This window comes from Zingiber officinale, chromosome 3B, assembly GCF_018446385.1.
Source record: "Zingiber officinale cultivar Zhangliang chromosome 3B, Zo_v1.1, whole genome shotgun sequence".
Classification (NCBI taxonomy): Eukaryota; Viridiplantae; Streptophyta; class Magnoliopsida; order Zingiberales; family Zingiberaceae; genus Zingiber; species Zingiber officinale.
This window is the reverse complement of record NC_055991.1, coordinates 23,463,469-23,485,486: the sequence shown is the minus strand read 5'-3', so window position 1 is coordinate 23,485,486 and position 22,018 is coordinate 23,463,469. Positions and strand designations below refer to the sequence as shown.

At 39.8% G+C, this 22,018-nt stretch overlaps 1 protein-coding gene across 1 annotated transcript; it reads left to right on the top strand.

The window, feature by feature from the left end:
- Nucleotides 1-10,039: 10,039 nt before the first annotated feature.
- Nucleotides 10,040-10,750, top strand: LOC122054758 (histidine-containing phosphotransfer protein 1-like). Its single transcript, XM_042616196.1, has 4 exons — nucleotides 10,040-10,158; nucleotides 10,310-10,381; nucleotides 10,453-10,525; nucleotides 10,601-10,750. Exons 1-4 carry the CDS (start codon nucleotides 10,040-10,042, stop codon nucleotides 10,649-10,651), a joined length of 315 nt encoding a protein of 104 aa, XP_042472130.1. The 3' UTR covers nucleotides 10,652-10,750.
- The last annotated feature ends 11,268 nt before the right edge of the window (nucleotides 10,751-22,018 follow it).

Below are 22,018 nucleotides of genomic sequence, written 5' to 3'. Positions count from 1 at the left end.
GAAGAGATGGTTAGATTAATTGCATAGATATTGTCCTTCCTAAACCCTTTTAGATTTATGTTAGGGTTATCTATGTGTTTAATTAAGTATTCAGAAGATAGAAATCTAACCTTATATCCTGAATCACACAACTGACTAATGCTAAGTAAATTATATTTAAAATTATCAACAAGTATTACCTTTTTAATAATAAAGTCAGTTTTGAGTTCGATATTATCTATCCCAATTATCTTAAGTTTGTTATTGTTTCCAAAGACAACTGTTCCCAAGTTTTTGTATGTGAGTTGAGTGAATTTGGTGTGATCTCCAGTCATGTGTCTGGAGCAACCACTATCCAATATCCACTTGGTTTCTAGTGGAAGTCATTATTAACTTATTTAACTTTAATTTTTATTTTTAATTTTTAATTATTAATTATTAATTTAATTTTGGATCCTTAATCATCTCACTCGATTTACATTTTTAATTAGGAAATTCTATAATTTTATGAGATGAATTAGGTTAAATTTTAAGGTTGGGTTTAATTTTGTGTAGATTCAAGTTTAGTTTTGGGTTCAACAAATAGACATTCTTTGAATAAACTTCTAAGTCGTGGTGAGTCACCTAGACATCATTAGAGTAACCATACCTTCAAATTTTTCCAAATAGTCTTATCCACTGAATTTAATACAAAATTTTGGTCTAATCAGTTAGGGTTTGTAAGGGATAACTTTAGTTAGTTCCACTAAACTAAATACACCAGGTTGAAGCCATATCTTCCTAGACATGCATAGATAGAGTTTCCCTAACCTACCATCATTCAAAACTTTACCAGTACCGTTTATCATGTTAAACTTTTATCCCTTTTTGGACTAGTCTTAATTGCCCTCTTGGGTAAGTTATTGATTTTGGAGGTGTCAACTAGTTTGGAGTCTCCCCTTGAATTATTGGACTTGAGTTTTAGGTTTTGGGTTTGTGTTGATTTGTTTTATAGTTGTAATGGACTTGGTTATAGTTTGTGTTTAGATTAATTTTATTTTTATTTAATTTAGGTTTAGTTGTTGATTTGGTTATAGTAACTGAATTTAGTTTAGAAGATTTAATTTTTTAGATTAATGTTGATTTATTTGGTTTTAGATAATGTATTTTATTCTTAGGTACATACTATTGATTGATTCCTATTTACGTGGTTAAGTACGCTTTCAGAACTCAGGCTTTGGTTTGACTTTTATATTGATCGACTAAAGATACAAAGGTTTTATTGGTTGAGCTGAACTTGTATCCGAGTCTGGTCCTCCTCAAGTTGTGCAACTTGAGTCGGGATTTCAAGTTGAATCGACTAAGTTGTTGGGTTTGAATTTAGTTGTTCATTAAGTATTTTATTTTCTTTGCTTAGTTCGTTTATTTTATCTTTAGATATAGTCAATTTCTTATGTAAGCATGCAATAATTTTAAAAAACTTTTTACTTAAGATAGACTATAGCTCATCAGAACCTTCGAAAACGAGTGCAGACTCGTGGTTCAATTTAGGTTCGGACCCGTCTTCCGATTCACTTTCTGATTCTGGTTCATATGCTATTAGTGCGAGGTAGATGGTGTGCCTCGGTTCATCGTTGTCTAATCCTCTACGGACGATTCATCCCAAGTTATTTTGAGGGCTATAATGTCCCTTTTTGTTGCATTGAACACACGTGACATTTGTCTTCTTGTTGTTGGAATTTGAAGTGGAGTTTGTAACACCCATAAATACAGCAAAAAGAAGTAGAAGAAGAGATAAAAGAAATAAAAATAGATTAATAAATGGCCTTGGGCTAGGATTGAACCCAAGACCACTTATTTATGATTGGTTAAAGTTGCCATTAGGGTAGTGATAAAGCATCACATGAGCGATAGGAAACAATTCATTATATGTAGAATATATGTGAAGAGATGCTTCAACTTTCACTTAGTATGAAAGGGAAAGGATGAGATGAAAACCTAACTTTTCATCTCCCTCTTCCTCCTCTCCTCTCTAGCCGAAATCCACTCCTTCACCTTTGTTGTTTTCGGCCAAGATCTAGGACTATGGTTTCTAAAATTCTAAGTCTTCAAGGGGAGGATCTAAGAGGATAATTCCACAAGGTTCGTACGCACGTGAAGGGTGTTTTGGAGATCAAGGCATACAAAAGAGAGGATTTTCTTCCCTACACCCTCCATAATAGTAAGATCTAGCGAAAGAATGTAAGTACTACTCACCTGCAGTATAAGTTGCTTCGATTATGCATGTATGAACCTTCTTGTTGTGGGTTGTTATGGTTGTATGCATGATTAAGAGATATGAATGTTAAAGAAGATATAAGACATGTTATGTAAGATGCCCTCTACAATTGTTGGGATTAAGAGCATGTTTAGAGGGTCTTGGATTGCTTCCCATGTAGTTTGGGGCTAAGAAGTATATTCCAGTGCCCTAAAGTGCTTCCCTATAAGTGTGAGGGATTAAGTGCACACAAGGTGTTTGTTGAAATGACAAGCTAGTGTAAGTATAAGAAAGCGATATTTAAAGAAAGTATTTTACTTTGATGTGGCATTGTACTGGACACAAGGTCCATGGGTGGGCTCCTAAATTGCCCATAGGCCCCTAGATCGCCTAGTAGTACCTTAATAGGTTCAGGATTAGCTACCTCGGATCTTATTAAGGATGCGCGCAAAGTAGTACAATGCCGGGCCCAAAGCAAGTTGATTATTATTTTCACTAGTATGTAATATGAAGTTTTCCCAAGTTCATTGTTTATTTAAGTGAAAGCATTCTTAAGTTTGGGAATTAGAGATTATAAGGTGCAGTTTTGATGAACTCTATTGTATAGCAAGGTCTATGGTTTCCATTACTTATTTTTAATATAAGTATGATTTTATGTTGACGTCTCATGATAAACCTATTTAAAAATGATGATGTTTGCATGATGAGTCTATTTAAAAATACATGCCATGTACATATTTCCAAATTATGGGTTTTAGCATGAGTAATTATTAAGTGCATGTTTTGTGTTCCTTCAAGCAGTTTTGCAAAGCATGTTTTCCCTTTTTAATGCATTGTTTTGTGAGTAGATGGTACTTACTAAGTGTTTGCTTATAGATTGCATTTCCTTATGTTGCAGATAAAGGTAAAGGAAAGTTCGAGTAGGAGGAGGCAGCAGGAGCAGTGCTTGGGGGTGTGTGTGTGTGGCGGAACAATGGAAAGAGATCCGAGAGTTGTTAATTTGGGGAACATATAGAACTTTAGTTTGTTTCTTTGCTCCATATTATATAAAATACTGGCATAAGTTGGTTATGAAGGAATTGATGGCTTGGCAAAATGTTTGGATGGCAAGTGAAAGCGAAAAAACGGAGAACAAGCTCTTCCGGTAGCGAAGGGGGAGCCTACGCACGGCCCATGGCACGGCCGTGCGGATTCGCGCGACCTCGGGCTATCTCCTCTCGGCCAAGGCTACACAGCCGTGTAAAAGCACACGACCGTACCCTTCTTACTCTCGACCGAGGTGACACGGCCGTGTGGGATCACACGGCCGGACACCTCCTCCTCTCGGCCATTGCTACACGATCGTGTGATTTCCATACAACCGTGTCTTTCCTTCTTTCTGCCGAAGTGACACGGCCGTGTGAGGGTCACATGACCGTGCCCTTCCATCCTCTACCAAGGGTCATGGTCGTGCAACCCTCACACGGCCGTGCCCTGTGTCAGTTGAGAGTACAACACCTGTCAGGCCCACACCGCCCAGACCCCTCAACAAGTTCAGACTAGATTTCTGAATCGAGCGAAGTGCAATTAACAATGTCCTTAGAAGGGATAAAAAAAAATAAAGAGTAAAGTAACGGTCGTGCTCTAAGGAGGGTTTTAGTCAGGCAGTCGTTACGGTTTGGTATAAGAGCAAGGTTCCATCCTTCCGTCACACACCTCAAGCATTGATTATGCAGCCTCCAAGTAAGAAATTACAGTTTTCATAATTTTTATGCATCTAGTTCTGTTATGATTAATAAGAATGCTTGTTCAGATTTAGCACACTTATACATGAAAATGCTATCATGTACTTATGATAGGAAGTAGTATGCTTATACAGGGAAGTACTAATAATAGTAAATTAGAATGATGATAGGTTGACGAAATACCTCACTGGTTGGTCTATGGATATGTAGAATGGCTAGAGGACGACCAGCCAGATAGCCGAGAGTGAATGAACCTCAACCAGTGGGAAATGAGTCTGCACCCCAGCCCAACCTATTAGAAGTAGTAGCTCAACTATAGAGACAATTAGCGGAGCAGCAGCAGGTCATTGCCACCCTGACTGCTGATCAGCAAGCTCCTCCTGTAGTCCCACCGGAAGTCAATATGGTAACACCTACCATAGCTGAAGTACCATCCGTTACACCTGTAGTCCCAACAAAGGTGGTGAGGCAAGAAGCATACCTCATCCAATGGCAAAAACTGAAACCAGAGAATTTCTCTGGCACCAATGAACCATGGGATGCTCAGGCATGGTTCAAAATCCTGGAGAGTATAATGGAGCTACTGGATTGGCCAGAGGTAGAAAAGATTAAGTGTGCCTCCTTCTGCTTCACTGGGGATGCAAGAATGTGGTGGGAACGAGTTAAGGCAAAACGAAAAGTAGATCAAATGACCTGATCTGACTTTGAGACTAAGTTCTTCGAAGAGTTCTTCCATATGCGAGTCACGAACAAACATTACGATGAGTTCACAGAATTCTGACAAGGAAGTTTATTAGTAGATGAAGCCATGAAGAAATTCAATAGGTTGGCTCGCCTATGTCCCAAGTTGGTCAGTACAGAAAGAGAAAGGGTAAGACTAATGCTCAAGATGCTGAGGCCGAGATAGCTCTGAATGTAGCTGGTGGAATTAATAGACCGCAGACTGTAGAAGAGCTGATTAGTAGTGTCCTGATCACGAAGCATTATCTGAACAGTATCAAGCAGCAGAAGCTAATACTGATGGAGAACAAAGGTCAAGGGAGTTTTGACACTCAGAAACCCCAGAGTCATGGGTCAACCTGGAAAGGGAGCTCCAAGAGGAAGCAGTGGAGTAATAAGAAGGGAGGATCCGTAAACAAGCAACCTAAGTATGCCACATGTTTCACTTGCGGAAAGATGCATCCTGGAATCTGTCGCAAGGGCACGAGTGGCTGTTATACATGTGGTCAAGAAGGGCATATGGCCAAGAATTGCCCGACCAAGATCAACCTTCCTCCTGTACAACCGGTGCAATATGGAGGCAAGCAGGCAGAGCTACACCAGATGCAGGCCGCGTTGGAGGGTCCTCATATTAGCCAAGGTAGACTGGAAGCTCCACCAAGTTCTACAAATGCTCAAGTGTTCTCCCTTACCAGAGAGGAGGTAGCAAATGCCTCCACCATTGTCACAGGTCAGATATGTATTTTTAGTCAATATGCAACTGTGCTATTTGATACCGGGGCAACCTATTCGTTTGTCTCCATAGTATTTGCTGAAAGAATAGGTATACCCCCGGAGGTCCTAAGCAGACAATTCTTGACGACACTACCCTCAGGAGAGATAATGACGTCTACGCACTGGCTGCGAGCTGTGCCAGTCAAAATTTCAGACAGAGAACTGTACAGCGATCTGATCTTGCTGAACATGTCTGATTATGATGTTATTTTTGGGATGGACTTCCTGAGCAAGTATGGTGCCTCCATCGAGTGCCATAAGCGAAGGGTTCTATTCCAACCTGAGGTAGAGTCTAAGTTTGAGTTCATCGAAGATTCAAAGAAGATACCCTGAAAGCTCAGAAGATGTTAGCCGATGGATGTGACGAGTTTCTATCTCATGTGGTTACTACCCAGCAAGAAAGAAATCAAGATCTAGAGGAAGTTAGAGTCGTGTGTGACTACCCGGAAGTGTTTCCCGAGGAGTTGGCAGGTTTAGCGCCGGATAGGGAAATTGAATTTGAGATTGAACTCATCCCTGGTACCCATCCAATCTCAAAAACACCCTACCGCATGGCTCGGGTAGAATTGAAAGAACTTCAGGGGCAGTTACAGGAGCTACTCGACAAGGGCTTCATTCGCCCTAGTCACTCACCATGGGGAGCTCCGGTGTTGTTCGTAAAGAAGAAGGACGGGTCCATGCGAATGTGTGTGGACTACCGAGCGCTGAACAAAGTAACAATCAAGAATAGGTATCTCTTGCCGAGGATTGATGATCTATTTGATCAGTTAAAGGGAGCTACAATTTTTTTCAAGATAGACTTGCGGTCCGGATATCATCAAGTGAAAGTGAGGGCAGATGATGTACTGAAGACGACATTCCGAACGAGGTATGGACACTACGAGTTCATAGTCATGCCTTTTGGAGTGACGAACGCTCCGGTTACGTTTATGGATTTGATGAACAGAGTGCTCAAAGCATACTTGGATAAGTTTGTGATCGTCTTCATAGATGATATTCTTATATACTCTAGGATGCAGAAAGAGCATGCTGAACATCTGAAGATAGTGTTACAGATTCTTCAGCAGAGACAGTTGTACGCGAAGTTCTCCAAGTGCGAGTTTTGGCTCGAACAAGTGTCCTTCCTGGGTTACATTGTTTCCAAGGATGGGGTCATGGTAGAGCCAACAAAAATAGAAGCTGTGAGTAACTGGAATAGACCCAGGAATGTTAGTGAAATCAGAAATTTCCTTGGATTAGCAGGCTACTATAGGAAATTTGTAGAGAACTTCTCCAGGATCGCCTCACCACTGGCAGCACTTACCAGAAAGAACAGAAAATTTGAGAGGATAGAGGATTGTGAGAAGAGTTTCATGGAACTGAAAAGGAGATTGACCAATGCTCCAATCCTGACTCTTTCAGAGAATGGCGAGAGCTTCGATATTTACAGTGATGCCTTTAAATTGGGACTCGGAGCTGTACTGATGCAGAATGACAAGGTCATCGCTTATGCCTCGAGACAACTCTAGGATTATGAGAAGAACTATCCTACTCATGACCTTGAGTTAGCAGCAGTAGTCTTCACTCTCAAAATCTGGAGGCATTATTTATACGGAACTCAGTGCAAGATTTACATTGATCACCAGAGCCTGAAGTATTTCTTCACTCAGAAAGACCTAAACATGAGACAACGGAGATGACTTGAGTTAGTCATAGACTATGATTGTAAAATCCTCTACCATCCAGGGAAGGTGAACAAGGTGGCAGATGCGCTAAGTAGAAAATCTTGCACAACTTTATTGTCCTTGTCTGCCATGTCCCAACCCCTATGGAATGAAGTAGTAAATTTTGGGCTAGAAATTATTACTGGGCAGCTCTTCACTTTGACACTAGTGTCAACCTTGCTTGACGATATACAGAAAGGGCAGGATGAAGACCCTAATATTCAGAAGATCAAGCAGGGAATACAAGAAGGAGAAAATGGGGAGTTTCGAATATCAGACCGTGGGATGCTATATTATAGTAATCGTCTTTGTGTCCCTAATCAAGAAGAACTACGAAAGAAAATTCTAGAGGAAGCCCATAGAACACCCTATGCAATGCATCTTGGTTCCACCAAGATGTACCAAGATTTAAAGGAACGCTTCTGGTGGTCTGGAATGAAGAGAGATGTTGCTAGATACATCAGTACCTATCTGACGTGTCAACGGGTTAAAGCAGAACATCAGAGACCAGGCGGAGTTCTGCAACCTATCCAGATCCCAGAGTGGAAGTGGGAGGATATATCTATGGATTTTATAATAGGATTACCCAGAACTAAAAATGGTTATAATGCAATCTGGATAATAGTAGACAGATTGACCAAGTCTGCTCATTTCCTAGCAATCAGAACATCCTACTCTATTGAGCAGTTATCACAATTGTATGTGAAAGAGGTCATCAGGTTGCATGGAGTTCCTAAAACCATAATTTCTGATAGAGATGGTCATTTTTATTCACACTTCTGGGACTGTGTTCAGAGAGCTCTTGGCACTAAGTTACGATTCAGTATTGCATTTCACCCTCAAACTGATGGGTAAACAAAACGGGTGAACCAAATTTTAGAGGATATGCTATGGGCTTGTGCCTTAGATTTCAAGGGGAGCTGGTGTCGATACCTATGCTTAGCAGAATTCACATACAATAATAGATATTAAGCTACTATCGGAATGACACCCTATGAGGCTCTATATGGGAGGAGATGTAGATCTCCTATTTGTTGGTATGAAGGTGGTGAAAAGAAAGAAATGAGACTCCAGACAGACCTCATCGAAGACACCACCAAAACTATTCAGAACATTCGTCAGAGAATAGAAACTGCTTAGAGTCGGCAGAAAAGCTATGCGGATGTGCGCCGTAGACCACTAGAATTTGAGGTTGGGGATTCAATATTCCTCAAAGTAGCTCCTATGAAATGAGTGATATGGTTTGGGAAGAAAGGAAAGTTGAGTCCACGGTATTTGGGGTCATACATGATCACTAAAAGAGTTGGCAAGGTAGCTTATGAGCTGGAACTACCGCAGGAAATATCATCTATTCATAATGTCTTTCATGTCTCAATGCTGAAGAAGCATGTTCCCAATGCAAATCAAGTGATTGAGCCGCAGACGGTACAAGTTCAAGAGGATCTCAGTTTTGAAAGTTGACCTATTCAGATAATAGATCGAGAAGTTAAGAATCTGAGGAACAAAGAGATATTGTTAGTAAAAGTGCTATGGCAAAGTCAACAGTATGAAAAAGCAACATGGGAACACGAGGATGATATGAGACAGAAGTATCCACAACTGTTTTAAGTTCGAGGACGAACTTTTTATAAGGTATGGAGGATTATAACACCCATAAATTTCTTCTATTTAAATACAGCAAAAAGAAGTAGAAGAAGAGATAAAAGAAATAAAAATAGATTAATAAATGGCCTTGGGCTAGGATTGAACCCAAGACCTCTTATTTATGATTGGCTAAAGTTGTCATTAGGGTGGTGGTAAAGCACCACATGAGCAATAGGAAATAATTCATTATATGTAGAATATATGTGAAGAGATGCTTCAACTTCCACTTGGTATAAAAGGGAAAGGATGAGATGAAAACCTAACTTTTCATCTCCCTCTTCTTCCTCTCCTCTCTAGCCGAAATCCTCTCCTTCACCTTTGTGGTTTTCGGCCAAGATCTAGGACTAGGGTTTCTAAAATTCTAAGTCTTCAAGGGGAGGATCTAAGAGGATAATTCCACAAGGTTTGTACGCACGTGAAGGGTGTTTTGGAGATCAAGGTATACAAAAGAGAGGATTTTCTTCCCTACACCCTCCATAATAGTAAGATCTAGTGAAAGTACGTAAGTACTACTTACCTGTAGTATAAGTTACTTCGATTATGTATGTATGAACACTACAACAAAATCCTCATTTAATAACACTGAAACGACAACTGTTTTATGCCAAATCGTTGTTGTTTTGCCTTTTAACAACGGTTTTAACAAAAACCGTTTTCTTTTAGTAGTTTTTTTGACCTACGACAACAGTTTCTAAAAACCGTTGTCTATTTATGTTTTTTTGGAGCTACAACAACGGTTTTTAAAGGCTACGACAACAGTTTTTGAAAACTGTTGTCTTTGTGCGCTTTTTTGGAATTACGACAACGGTTTTTGAAAACCGTTGTCTATTAAGTGATATTGAATATCGGTGTTTTTTTTCCTTCGCAGTTTTTCCCCTTCGTCAATTTTTGCCGCCGCTTTTTTTCGTTCCCTCTCCCCGAAAGTTTTTTTGCCGCCGCATTCCCCCCTTTACCTTCTCGATCCCTAAGCATTTCTGTCCCTCTTTTCTCACAATCTCTCACTCACCGGAGCCGCGCAGGAGTAGCAACAGCTGGGAAGAACGATCGCAGGGTGACAGCGAGGGTCTGGATCATGGGAGCGTGCGCGACGGAGGCCAGGACGCAAGTGGACGCCCCCCAAGATGGCTAAATAACAGGCGAACTAACCTACAAAGGAGATATCTTGACTTCACATCTCTGCTCTTACATGAGGTATGATGAAGACCAGGACCCTGTGAGTGATCTGCTTCGAAACCCTACTCTTGTTCCATTCATTACATATGGCTTGGTCTTTGGATTTACCCTTCTGGATTTTGCACACTTTTTCAAGAGATCGGCAGGTTATGGACTTTAAGAAAGTGGATGCCCATGTTCACCAGTTCAAAGGCAGCAGTGCCAGGTTTTCGTTCTTTGTTTTCTTCCTCCTTGTTCATTTTTAAAGCAGATATGCTTTAGATCCTCAAGATTTGGCTTTTGCTCATGGAAACTAGCTAGTAACAAGATGATACTTGCAATTGATTCAAAATCCCTTTTTTTCCTTCGCCTTGCAGCATTGGTGTCCAAAGGGTTAAAAATGTATGCATGGCCTTCCGCAATTACTGCGAGGAAATGGACCACGAAGGGTTAGTTTGTCTTCATGGTCACTCAATTTGAATCATCTAGTGACTTGCTATCAAAAAATTTGTTTGTGTAGATGCCTCACATGTCAACAGCAACTTAAGCAGGAGTATTTTCTGGTGAAGAACAAGTTGGAAACTTTATTTAAGGTAATGATCATGTAGCTTAGGTTGGAGGTATTCTTGGTAATGCCATGAATCTTATACTAAAATTTTGTATGGTAGCTGGAGCAGCAGATTGTGGCTGCTGGTGGATCAATCCCCATGATGTGGTAGTTCTACTTGCTGAGTGTCTTGTTAAGAGGTGGTGGTAGGAAGTGATGTTCAGGTTCTTTGTTCCTTACCATATGCTATGTGCTTTCTTTGTTGTTCTCCTGTTTCGCTTGTCCCACTCATGGGAAAAACATCAAACATCTCCTTTTAGTAGTGGATTTAAAGGATGCTAATTAATGCTGTTTATCTCCCTTCATGATGTAAATTGACTCTGCATGCACCATTTTATGGCAAAAGCTCCATTTTCTGTAATGATGTGGTTGGTAAGACTTGTTTATCTTGTGTGCTTTTTGAATGATCTGGAGGTTTTCATGATAATTCAATTATGGCCAGGCACTACACAAGTAAATGAGATAGAACTGATTGTTGTCCTTTCATTTGTGATCGCATGCCTCTCTATTCATATACAAGTTCTAAAGTAGACACTTTCCTAGAGCTTTTGCAATATGTTTTTTTTTCCTACTACACTTTAGTTTAAAAACTTATGTTTTAATTATTTAGATAATAAGAATTTAATATCAATCATTAAAACATCGCATATCAAAAAATATCACTACTTATGATATATCAATGGATTATAATCAATTTACTCATCCGGTTAATTGATACCGAGAACATAATTTAAATCAATTGGATCATATTTGGCATATATCAATTTTTTCCCCATTTATTTTATTTTTCATAATTTAATTTTGAATTGATACCTGTGGTTCCAGGCTGGTAAGCACATCCTTGTGTTGAATTTAGAGATTGAAAATTAATGTAATTAGCATGTTTTTCTGGTGCTATAATTCAATGATATAATTTATTCTTCTAATGCGAGTAAACATTATCAGATTCCTTTATACTCCTTTATGGATCAGATTTCTTATGATAATTTCTAATTGCCTTCTCATTTTTCTGGTCGTAGAGATCGAGCGGATCGAAGAAATACTTGCAATGCCGAATGGAAAGGTTAGTTTGCATCTAGTTTAGCTTTTTCCCTCTTAATGGAACATTCATGAGATAGAAATGAGTGCAAAATAAGTCTGTTAATATCTTAATTGTCTCAGAAGAAGTCAATTGTGTCACTTGTGCTGGGCTACTGTATAATTTGAATACTTAATTCTATATTTTTCCCTCTGCTTGACATTATAATTGTTTCTCTTTGAAAGTGCCCTTAATCTTAGTCCTTCATCTCCTATTGACTTTATTCACAGATTATTAGTCTTGATGAAACTCATACTTCTTGGGTGCTTGACAGATAAGTAGATTAGAAATCTTTGTTTTCTTAAACACACTAATGGTTTTATTTTGTTTCTAGAAACTTGATGGTGAAACAAGACCTATCAGAGCTTAGTTTCTGCAATGATACAACAGATTTATCCGAGAATCCCTTATCCCTCCTTTGAGATAATAATTGTTGATTAAGAATCACCCATTAGTGGGAATTACATGAAGCCCTTGATTAAGTTGTATCCGCTATTGCTTGAATAAGTTGATTAAAGTTGCAAGTTGAGCCTGAACTTTCACTAAGACTAGAAACTTTATCCTTTAATCAAGTAGTAGCTTCTTGATGGAGTTTATTTAGCATACGAAACTCATTTAAGATTTATGTCTGTTGTTCAATGTTTTTTTGACCTCATACTTGTTATAATTTTTGGTTTATAATGCATTGGACCTTATTTAACATTGTTTAAATTTTAAAGTGTGTATTTAAATAGATATATAACAAGTAGCCTTATTGAAGAAACTATAGTGCCAAAGAGGAACATTATTGCAGTCATTCAAAGGTTCAATATCCAAGTTAGCAATTTGACTCAAGTAAGTTTTACAATATCTTCTTTATATAACTATATTTACATGTTAGATTTTCCCTTGAACTGTTGTCAATCAATAGAATAATGATGCACTACCATGATCTCATCTACCAATTCTCTTTAAATGCTCTCTGATGTCGATCTCTCCATTCACTCATTTCAGCACCAACAAAGAGCTAGCTTCATATACATCAACAATCACCCTATTCTTCAGGTAAGATATATAGATAGACTTTTATTTTTTAAATTTTCATCTATACCTGTGCTATCGATGTTGTTTTCTTACATGTAGAACTACAATGAACAGAAAGAAAGGTAGCAGTATTCAGATCGACATTTGCTTGCCGCCAAATGCAACACCACAATCAAAAAGCATGAAGAAATCTACCAAGGATCATAATGGCAAAGCCACGATATCAATGAGGAAATTGATAATGGAAGTGTGGGAGTTTGCTAGAGAGGACACAGACAGGGTGACCTTTTCCCTCAAGGTTGGCTTGGCTTGCCTCCTCGTCTCCCTTCACATTCTCATCCAAGCACCTTATCAAGTCTTCAGCACCAACTTCATATTGGAAAAGGTTTGTATGAAAAAATAAGCAAGTGAGAAAGAGGAGTCCAATGAAATCCTACAAGTTGAAGATTGTGATGGGACTTGGGTTGATAATAATTAAGTGCAATCCTACATGGCATGAACCACCATTAACAGTTTCTAGTCTTTTGGCTATTGTTCATTAGTTGTAAATAGAGTTTATTTATTTATTTGTATTGGGATAAATTTTATTTGAACATGAGATATGTTTCTTCTTTTGTGATTGTAATTCTTGTATAACTAACATTTTGATTGATATTGATGTGGGAATATTCTTTCTTGATTATGATTCTTTATTATATATTTAAATTGAAATATGATATATTGGTATTAAAAGATAATAATTTAAAAGACAACGGTTTAAAACCATTATTGTTGTCTATCACCCTCAAAGACAACGGTTAAAAATCGTTGTCGTAGCCCCAAAAACAATTGTAACTTGCAGAAAAATGCTCTAATCAACAACAGTTTTAAACCATTGTCTTTTCATTCAAAGACAACGGTTTAAAACCGTTGTCGTAGCCCGCCACTTTTAACAACACTGCCAATTACAACGGTTTAAAAGGCCTACGCCAACGGTTTTTAACCGTTGTCTCTTAATGTTTTTGTTGTAGTGGAACCTTCTTGTTGTGGGTTGTTATGGTTGTATGCATGATTAAGAGATATGCATGTTAAAGAAGATATAAGACATGTTATGTAAGATGCCCTCTACAATTGTTGGGATTAAGAGCATGTTTAGAGGGTCTTTGATTGCTTGCCATGTAGTTTGGGGCTAAGAAATATATTCCAGTGCCCTAAAGTGCTTCCCTATAAGTGTGAGGGATTAAGTGCACACAAGGTGTTTGTTGAAATGACAAGCTAGTGCAAGTATAAGAAAGCGATATTTAAAGAAAGTATTTTACTTTGATGTGGGATTGTACTGGACACAAGATCCATGGGTGGACTCCTAGATCACCCCTAGGCCCCTAGATCGCCTAGTAGTACCTTAATAGGTTTGGGATTAACTACCTCAGATCTTATTAAGGATGCGCGCAAAGTGGTATAATGTCGGGCCCAAAGCAAGTTGATTATTATTTTCACTAGTATATAATATGAAGTTTTCCCAAGTTCATTATTTATTTAAGTGAAAGTATTCTTAAGTTTGGGAATTAGAGATTATAAGGTGCAATTTTGATGAACTCTATTGTATAGTAAGGTCTATGATTTTCATTACTTGTTTTCAATACAAGCATGGTTTTATGTTGACGTCTCATGATAAATCTATTTAAAAATGATGATGTTTGCATGATGAGTCTATTTAAAAATACATGCTATGTACATATTTCCAAATTATGGGTTTTAGCATGAGTAATTATTGAGTGCATGTTTTGTGTTCCTTCAAGCAGTTTTGCAAAACATGTTTTCCCTTTTTAATGCATTGTTTTATGAGTAGATGGTACTTACTAAGCGTTTGCTTATAGATTGCATTTCCTTATACTGCAGATAAAGGTAAAGGAAAGCTCGAGTAGGAGGAGGCAGCAGGAGTAGTGGTTGGGTGTGCGTGTGTGTGGCGGAACAATGGAAAGAGATCCAAGAGTTGTTGATTTGGAGAACATATAGAACTTTAGTTTGTTTCTTCACTCCATATTATATAAAATACTGGCATAAGTTGGTTATGAAGGAATTGACGGCTTGGCAGAATGTTTGGATGGCAAGTGAAAGCTAAAAAGCGGAGAACAAGCTCTTCCGGAAGCGAAGGGGGAGCCTCCGCACGGCCCGTGGCACGGTTGTGCGGATTAGCATAGCCTCGAGCTGTCTCCTCTCGGCCAAGGCTACACAGCCGTGTGGAAGCACACGACCATGCCCTTCTTCCTCTCGGCTGAGGTGACACAGCCATGTGGGATCACACGGCCCGTGGCACGGTTGTGCGGATTAGCATAGCCTCGAGCTGTCTCCTCTCGGCCAAGGCTACACAGCCGTGTGGAAGCACACGACCGTGCCCTTCTTCCTCTCGGCTGAGGTGACACAGCCATGTGGGATCACACGGCCGGACACCTCCTCGTCTCGGCCATTGCTACACGGCCGTGTGATTTCCACACGGTCGTGTCTTTTCTTCTTTCTGCCGAAGTGACACGTCCGTGTGAGGTGCACACGACTGTGCAACCCTCACACGGTCGTGCCCTGTGTCAGTTGAGAGTACAACACCTGTCAGGGCCACACGACCCAGACCCCTCAACAAGTTCAGACTAGATTTCTGAATCGAGCGAAGTGCAATTAACAATGTCCTTAGGAGGGATAAAAAAAAAGAAAGAGTAAAGTAACGCCCATGCTCTAAGGAGGGTTTTAATCAGGCGGTTGTTACAGAGTTGATCTTCTGTAGGTCCTTTTTGGTGAAGTTCTTCTTTCTCCTGGTGAACATCTTTCTTACCAGGTTCACTAGGTATTCTTCATCGTCTGAGTTTAGGTCAGACTCAACTTCAGGTTCTATTTTAGTTCTAGATTTTTCTTTTGACATTCCTGTAATAAGAGCAATATCTTTCTCGGGTTTGACGTTAGTCTATTCGTGTAGCTCTAATTCATAGAAAAGTTCATCTAATTTTAGTTTAGATAAATTCCTCGAGATTTTGTAGGCATCCACGATGGATGCCCATAATGCATTTCGAGGGAAGGTGTTCAGAGCATACCTTACCAGATCTCAGTTCTCCATCTGATGGCTAATTGTGCGGGGCCTGTTGGGGATGTCTTTTATCCTCGCGTGCAGCTGACTGGTGGATTCTCCTTCCTACATTTTGATATTAAATAATTTATTTAAGAGTAGGTCTCTTTTTGTTACCTTTATGTCATTGGTCCCCTCTGTTGGATCAATACGCACGTAAGAGGGGGAGAGGTGAATCACGTGGTTTTTAAAAATTTATTTTATTATTTAAATAAAAACACAAGTATGTGCAGATAAAAAATAGAGAAATTAAACGACAAGTAAGAAAACTAAGACAGACATGGTTGATTTACTTGGTTCAGATCCTTCAATGACTCCTACTCCAAGACCCAGGTCCCGCGGACCTATCGATGAGCAATTTACTAAAATACCTTTTTCGGTATCTCCAGAAAAGTGAATCGAGTACACAAAAAAATGGAACAAGTACAACACCTTGCACTTGTCCTTTTGCAAGTAGTAAAATGTACAAATTACTAATCATTACCCAACTCCTTAGAAGATTGTCAGCTTAGGTTCAGTGTTGGTTGGCTCCTTGGCAACAGTCAGGCACAGCAGCATCATAGTAGTGTCATAGTAGGAAATTGGAGCAGTTGGGACCTCAAATGGACGCACAGAAGCTTGTGTTGATGTTGTTCCTTGAAGCTTGGTCGAACAACCCTTATAAAGGCTGTGGAAGGTGCCTTCCATAAGCTTGAAGGCACCTCTAACCTGAGAAATCTGATCCTGACTTCGTTGTGCCATATCTGCAATGAGGTCCAAAAGTTATCCTGTAGAAGGCGCCTTCAAGCCATTGAAGGCATCTTCCATGAATAGTGCGAAGGTGCCTTCCAATGCTTGAAGGCGCTTTTGGGTATTGTTCATTCGAAGGCATTTTGTTTCTTTTGCCCTGCAAGTTGTGTTAGTCCAAAACTAAAATATCTAACCTGCAAAACAAAGTTAGCACAGTGAAAGATAAAAAGTAGTAATGTAACGACCACCCTTCTTACTATTACTACTATTCTCTAAGAGTGACCGTTACTTAACTACTAACTCTACTTAACCGGTATAATTAAAAACCACGAGGAATCTCTACCGAAAAATTTTGACAGAGTCTCCCCTGTACCGATGACTAAATCATCAATACAAACAAACTATACTCAGCCACAGGCGACTGGAACATATATCTTCACAACCACGCAGTATAATATCACAAATAAAGGAAGGAAATTACCCTAATAATAGCAAACAACAATATCACTCCATCAATAGAACCCAACTACAAATGCGGAATAAACTTAATTACAATCTTGACTCATAATAGCATTTAAAGAAAACTAAAGAACTCTAAACAGAAAAGTCTTAACAATTCCTTAGCAAACTCTTGATCTCCCCATAGTCCAGCCATCACACACCTTCATCACCACCACCTTGTCGCCTTCCTTGCTAAGTCTTTTCCTTTCCTTTATCTGCAGTAGGAGGAAGTGCAGTCTATAAGCATAAAGCTTAGTGAGCGCTATCTACTCACAAAAACTCGATATGCATGTATATAAATAAAAACATGCTAAAACTGAATGCTAACATGTAAAACTACTCATGCTCATAAATAGCAAAGGAATCATACTATCTGAAATATTAAACATGTATAGCTAATCATTCTCATAATCCAATGAAGGAATCATACTAACTGAAATACTAAACATGTATAGCTGATCATGCTCATAAACCAATAAAACTATAACTGCATGCTGAGAGCAAATAAAGCTAAACATGCTGAATAATCTAATAGCAAGAAACAAATAAAACTACTACTGCATGCTTCAAATAACAAGAAACTAAACTTTCTAACTCTAAACATATTTGAAGCTTGTTGCATTTGTTTCAAAACTTATACTTTAATACTTCAAAATAATAATAAACTTCTTTTGGGCCCGGCATTGTACCACTTTGCGCGCATTCTTAATAAGAATCGAGGTAGCTAATCCCGAAACTACTAAGATACTTCTAGGCCTTGTGCCTAGGGGCATCTTGGAGCCCATCCCTTGGACCTTGTGTCCGGTACATGCCCTTTAAAAGTAAAATACTTTTTTTTTATCTTTAAATACTTCTTATAATAAAATGCCTTGGCATTTATTTAAGCACTTAGTGTGCTGCTGATCCCAATTCTTAAACTTAGGGATCCTATTAAGACCTTGGTCTCTCTTTCTTATAGCTTACTTATAAAAATCTCCACTTAATGCTTAACAGAAAACTAAAATTGAGGTTCATGGCAGCATAACAAAGAAATCTAAATCAGGAAATCTCTATCTGAAATGCTAACTATAAGGGCTGTTCAAACTTAAATCTAACAGCAATAAAGAAAACTAACTACATGCTCAAAATTTAATCAAGCTATCTTATGTTCATTGCTTATTAAAACCAATCCAAAACTGATAAAACTTGTAAAGGAAAACATGAGCATTCTGAGCACAGTATCACCATCTCATCAACCTCTTTTAACTCTGATTAAGGCTTTAATATTGTTATCTACTAAAAAGAATGCTGCTACTATCAAAAGTTGATGCATGAACATTAGAGCATATAAGGAACCAAAACATAATTCAATGCAAAATAATTCCTTAAACTACTCTTTTAATTTCAAGCTATCCTAATGTTGTTCAGGAAGGAAATCCGGAAGCAAGACAACAAGAAACACTTACTACTCTTACCTTTCTATTCATCCTAATGCTGTACAAAACTGAAGCAAGGAAACCAAGCCATTAAAAATCCAACAGAACTCCCAAATTAAAGTTATCCACACCCATTGCATGGCACAAACCCAAATCCGATTTACTCAACAATAAAATGATCCCATAATCAACCTAGCATATTCGGATTTAATGATCATAGCAGCAACCACTACAAGCAACCCGAACCACAGAAAACTACACCACATGGCAAATACAGATGGTTCTTCATAGATTAGAGATCAACAATTTTTGTATTAAGCTTTTGTTAAGTCTAACAGAAGGACTCTTCACAGATTAAGCTTCACAGAAGGATTTTGTCAAGCTTCTTAAAGTACACGGCAGCAAACCTTAACCATCAAACTTCACAGATTAACTCGAAATCAGGAATAAGCTAAATCCAAAATCTAATCCAAACAAAACCCCTTCATCTTCCTTAACCCCTCACGGCAGAAAACAAAATCCCTAAACATGCTTCACAGTAAAACTCGAACAAACAAGAAAACATCAAACGAATCGGAACTACTCCTACTACAGGTGAGAAGCAACTCACCCCTTGTTCTTGCACTTACAAACGACGGAGACAACCTGTAGGGCTTCGGAGGTGTGGCTGTTTCGGCGAGCCCTTGACACCCGTGTGCTCTCCTCGACGAGGTGACCACCACCGTGTGAAGATCTCACGAAAAAGGTGCTTGGCCGGTCGTCGAAGTCGATGCCCTAGGCTCAGCGTTGTTTCCGTCCGAGCACAGGAACGCCGTCGCGCGTGAAGAGAAAGAGGAGAAGGAAAATTAGGTTTCGGCTAAAACCTAAGTTCTCCTTTTAATAACCAATAACTTCTGTCATCAACTACTACTTAAATATATTCGCTTCCCTTCTTAATCACAAAACAATTGCAGACCGGTTGGTTGGCTGGGTCCGGCTGAGGTTCGGCTCGGGTCGAGGTCTTGGGTTCGAGTCTCACCTTCAACGTTTTTTGTCAAAACTTCTTTCTTTTTGTAACCCTACTAAACGACCTCCAAAAATTACGTAAAAATACTCTAAAAATTTCTAAAAATCTCTAGAATATTTTAAAAGTATTTCCAAATATTTTTATGGACTTTTAGAACTTGAGATAGGGAAAATTGGGTCGTTACAAGTAATTAGCTCCTGTCCTCCCAAGACCAGAAACTAGTCAATGTCTCATATTAAGGATCCAAAATGGACCTAACCTAGATAGACACCTACTGTCCCTCAATTAGGACGCATCCTCACTTAATCACTCTTCTCCAGTGACTTATTTCTACTTACCAACTTGTAGTCGATTGATTTACCTCTTGACCCACCAAGTCTTCTTGCCAGCTGTTCGGTCCATAGACCCAACTGGACTTCTACCGATTGTCCGATCCCGCTGTAACGACCCGGCCCTTTGGCCTCTTGGGCGGCCCTTGTGGTGGCCCAACTGGCGGCCCTTATGTCGTCGGCCCATTTGGCGGCCTCTCATGTCGTCGACCGATGACCCTTTGGCCGTGTCGTTACTCACTAGGACTTTCCACCCCCGGCAGTGGATTTTTGCCTCCCCCAGGATTCGAACTCTAGACCTCCAGACTTAAGTACTAGAGTTTATGAATCCTAGTAGCCAAGTAAGCGCCGCTCACTTGGTTACCAGGATTCATAAACTCTAGTACTTAAGCCTGGAGGTCTAGAGTTTGAATCCTGGGGGAGGCAAAAATCCACTGCCAGGAGTGGAAAGTCCTAGTGAGTAACGGCTCGGCCAAAGTGTCGTCTGTCGACGACATGAGAGGTCGCCAAATGGGCCAACGACATAAGGGCCGCTAGTTGGGCCTCCACAAGGGCCGCCCAAGAGGCCAAAAGCGCCGCTCACTTGGCTACCAGGATTCATAAACTCTCACTTGGCTACCAGGATATTGTAACGACCTGGCCTTTTGGCCTCTTGGGCAGCCCTTGTGGCGGCCCAACCGGCGGCCCTTATGTCGTCGGCCCATTTGGCGACCTCTCATGTCGTCGACCGATGACCCTTTGGCCGTGCCGTTACTCACTAGGACTTCCCACCCCTGGCAGTGGATTTTTGCCTCCCCCGGGATTCGAACTCTAAACCTCCAGGCTTAAGTACTAGAGTTTATGAATCCTGGTAGCCAAGTGAGCGGCTCTCACTTCGCTATCAGGATTCATAAACTCTAGTACTTAAGCCTGGAGGTTTAGAGTTCGAATCCCGGGGGAGGCAAAAATCTACTGCCAGGGGTGGAAAGTCCTAGTGAGTAACGACACAACTAAAGGGTCGTCGGTCGATGACATGAGAGGTCGCCAAATGGGCCGACGACATATGGGCCGCCACAAGGGCTGCCCAAGAGGCCAAAGGGCCAGGTTGTTACAATAAAAGGCGCCTTTTTATTGTAACGACCCGACCCTTTGGCCTCTTGGGCGGCCCTTGTGGCGGCCCAACTAGCGGCCCTTATGTCGTCGACCCATTTGGAGACCTCTCATGTCGTCGACTGACGACCCTTGGCCGTGCCGTTACTCACTAGGACTTCCCACCCCTGGCAGTGGATTTTTACCTCCCCTAGGATTCGAACTCTAGACCTCTAGGCTTAAGTACTAGAGTTTATGAATCCTGGTAGCCAAGTGAGAGCCTCACTTGGCTACCAGGATTCATAAACTCTAGTACTTAGCCTGGAGATCTAGAGTTCGAATACTGGGGAAGGCAAAAATCCACTGGCCAGGGGTGGGAAGTCCTAGTGAGTAACGGCACGACCAAGGGTCATCGGTCGACGACATTAGAGGTCGCCAAATGGGCCGACGACATAAGGGCCGCCAGTTGGGCCTCCACAAGGGTCGCCCAAGAGGCCAAAGGGTCGGGTCGTTACACCCGCGGACCCAACCGATCTTCCTGCCAGCTATCCGATCGGCCCGTTGACCAACTTGGCCTTCGCACTAGCTATCCGGTCCCACGGACCTAGCTGGATTTCAGCCTAGTGTTCGATCCTTTGGACTTATCAGTTCCTGCATACTCGGTAAAATAATTAGATCACAAAACACCTAACTTAACTCTCTTATCATTCATCAAAACCCGAGTTAGACCGTTAGTATAATCTACACCAACAATCTCTCCCCTTTTGATGCAATGATAACCAGGGTTAAGTTAGGAAAAACAAGATATGAAAAAAAACAAACATAGAACTTGATTTTAAGAGAAATCTAAAATTAGGCAGTCAGTTTTATTCTCTTAATCATTTAAAGGATTTTTAGGATTATGTTTTCTGATTTTCTAACTTGAACCCTAACCACCCTACCCTTTTGACATTTATCAAAAATAAACATAAGTAGATAAGTTAGTCAATCATGTATTCAGGAAAAGTAATAGAATTTTGACAACAAAAGACTTTCAAGATTATTGGGAGAAGGAGTTAGAAATTTTTTAAACTTTTGAAACACAACCCATTTGTAAAGAAAAATATAGAATTTTGCTAAGGAAAATTAATTTTTAAATAAGATTATGTTCGAAAAAGGTTTATGAAATTGAAAAGATAACTCTTTCAAGAATTTTCAAAATTTTGCCAAAGTGTTTTCAAAAGCATGTATATTTAAAAC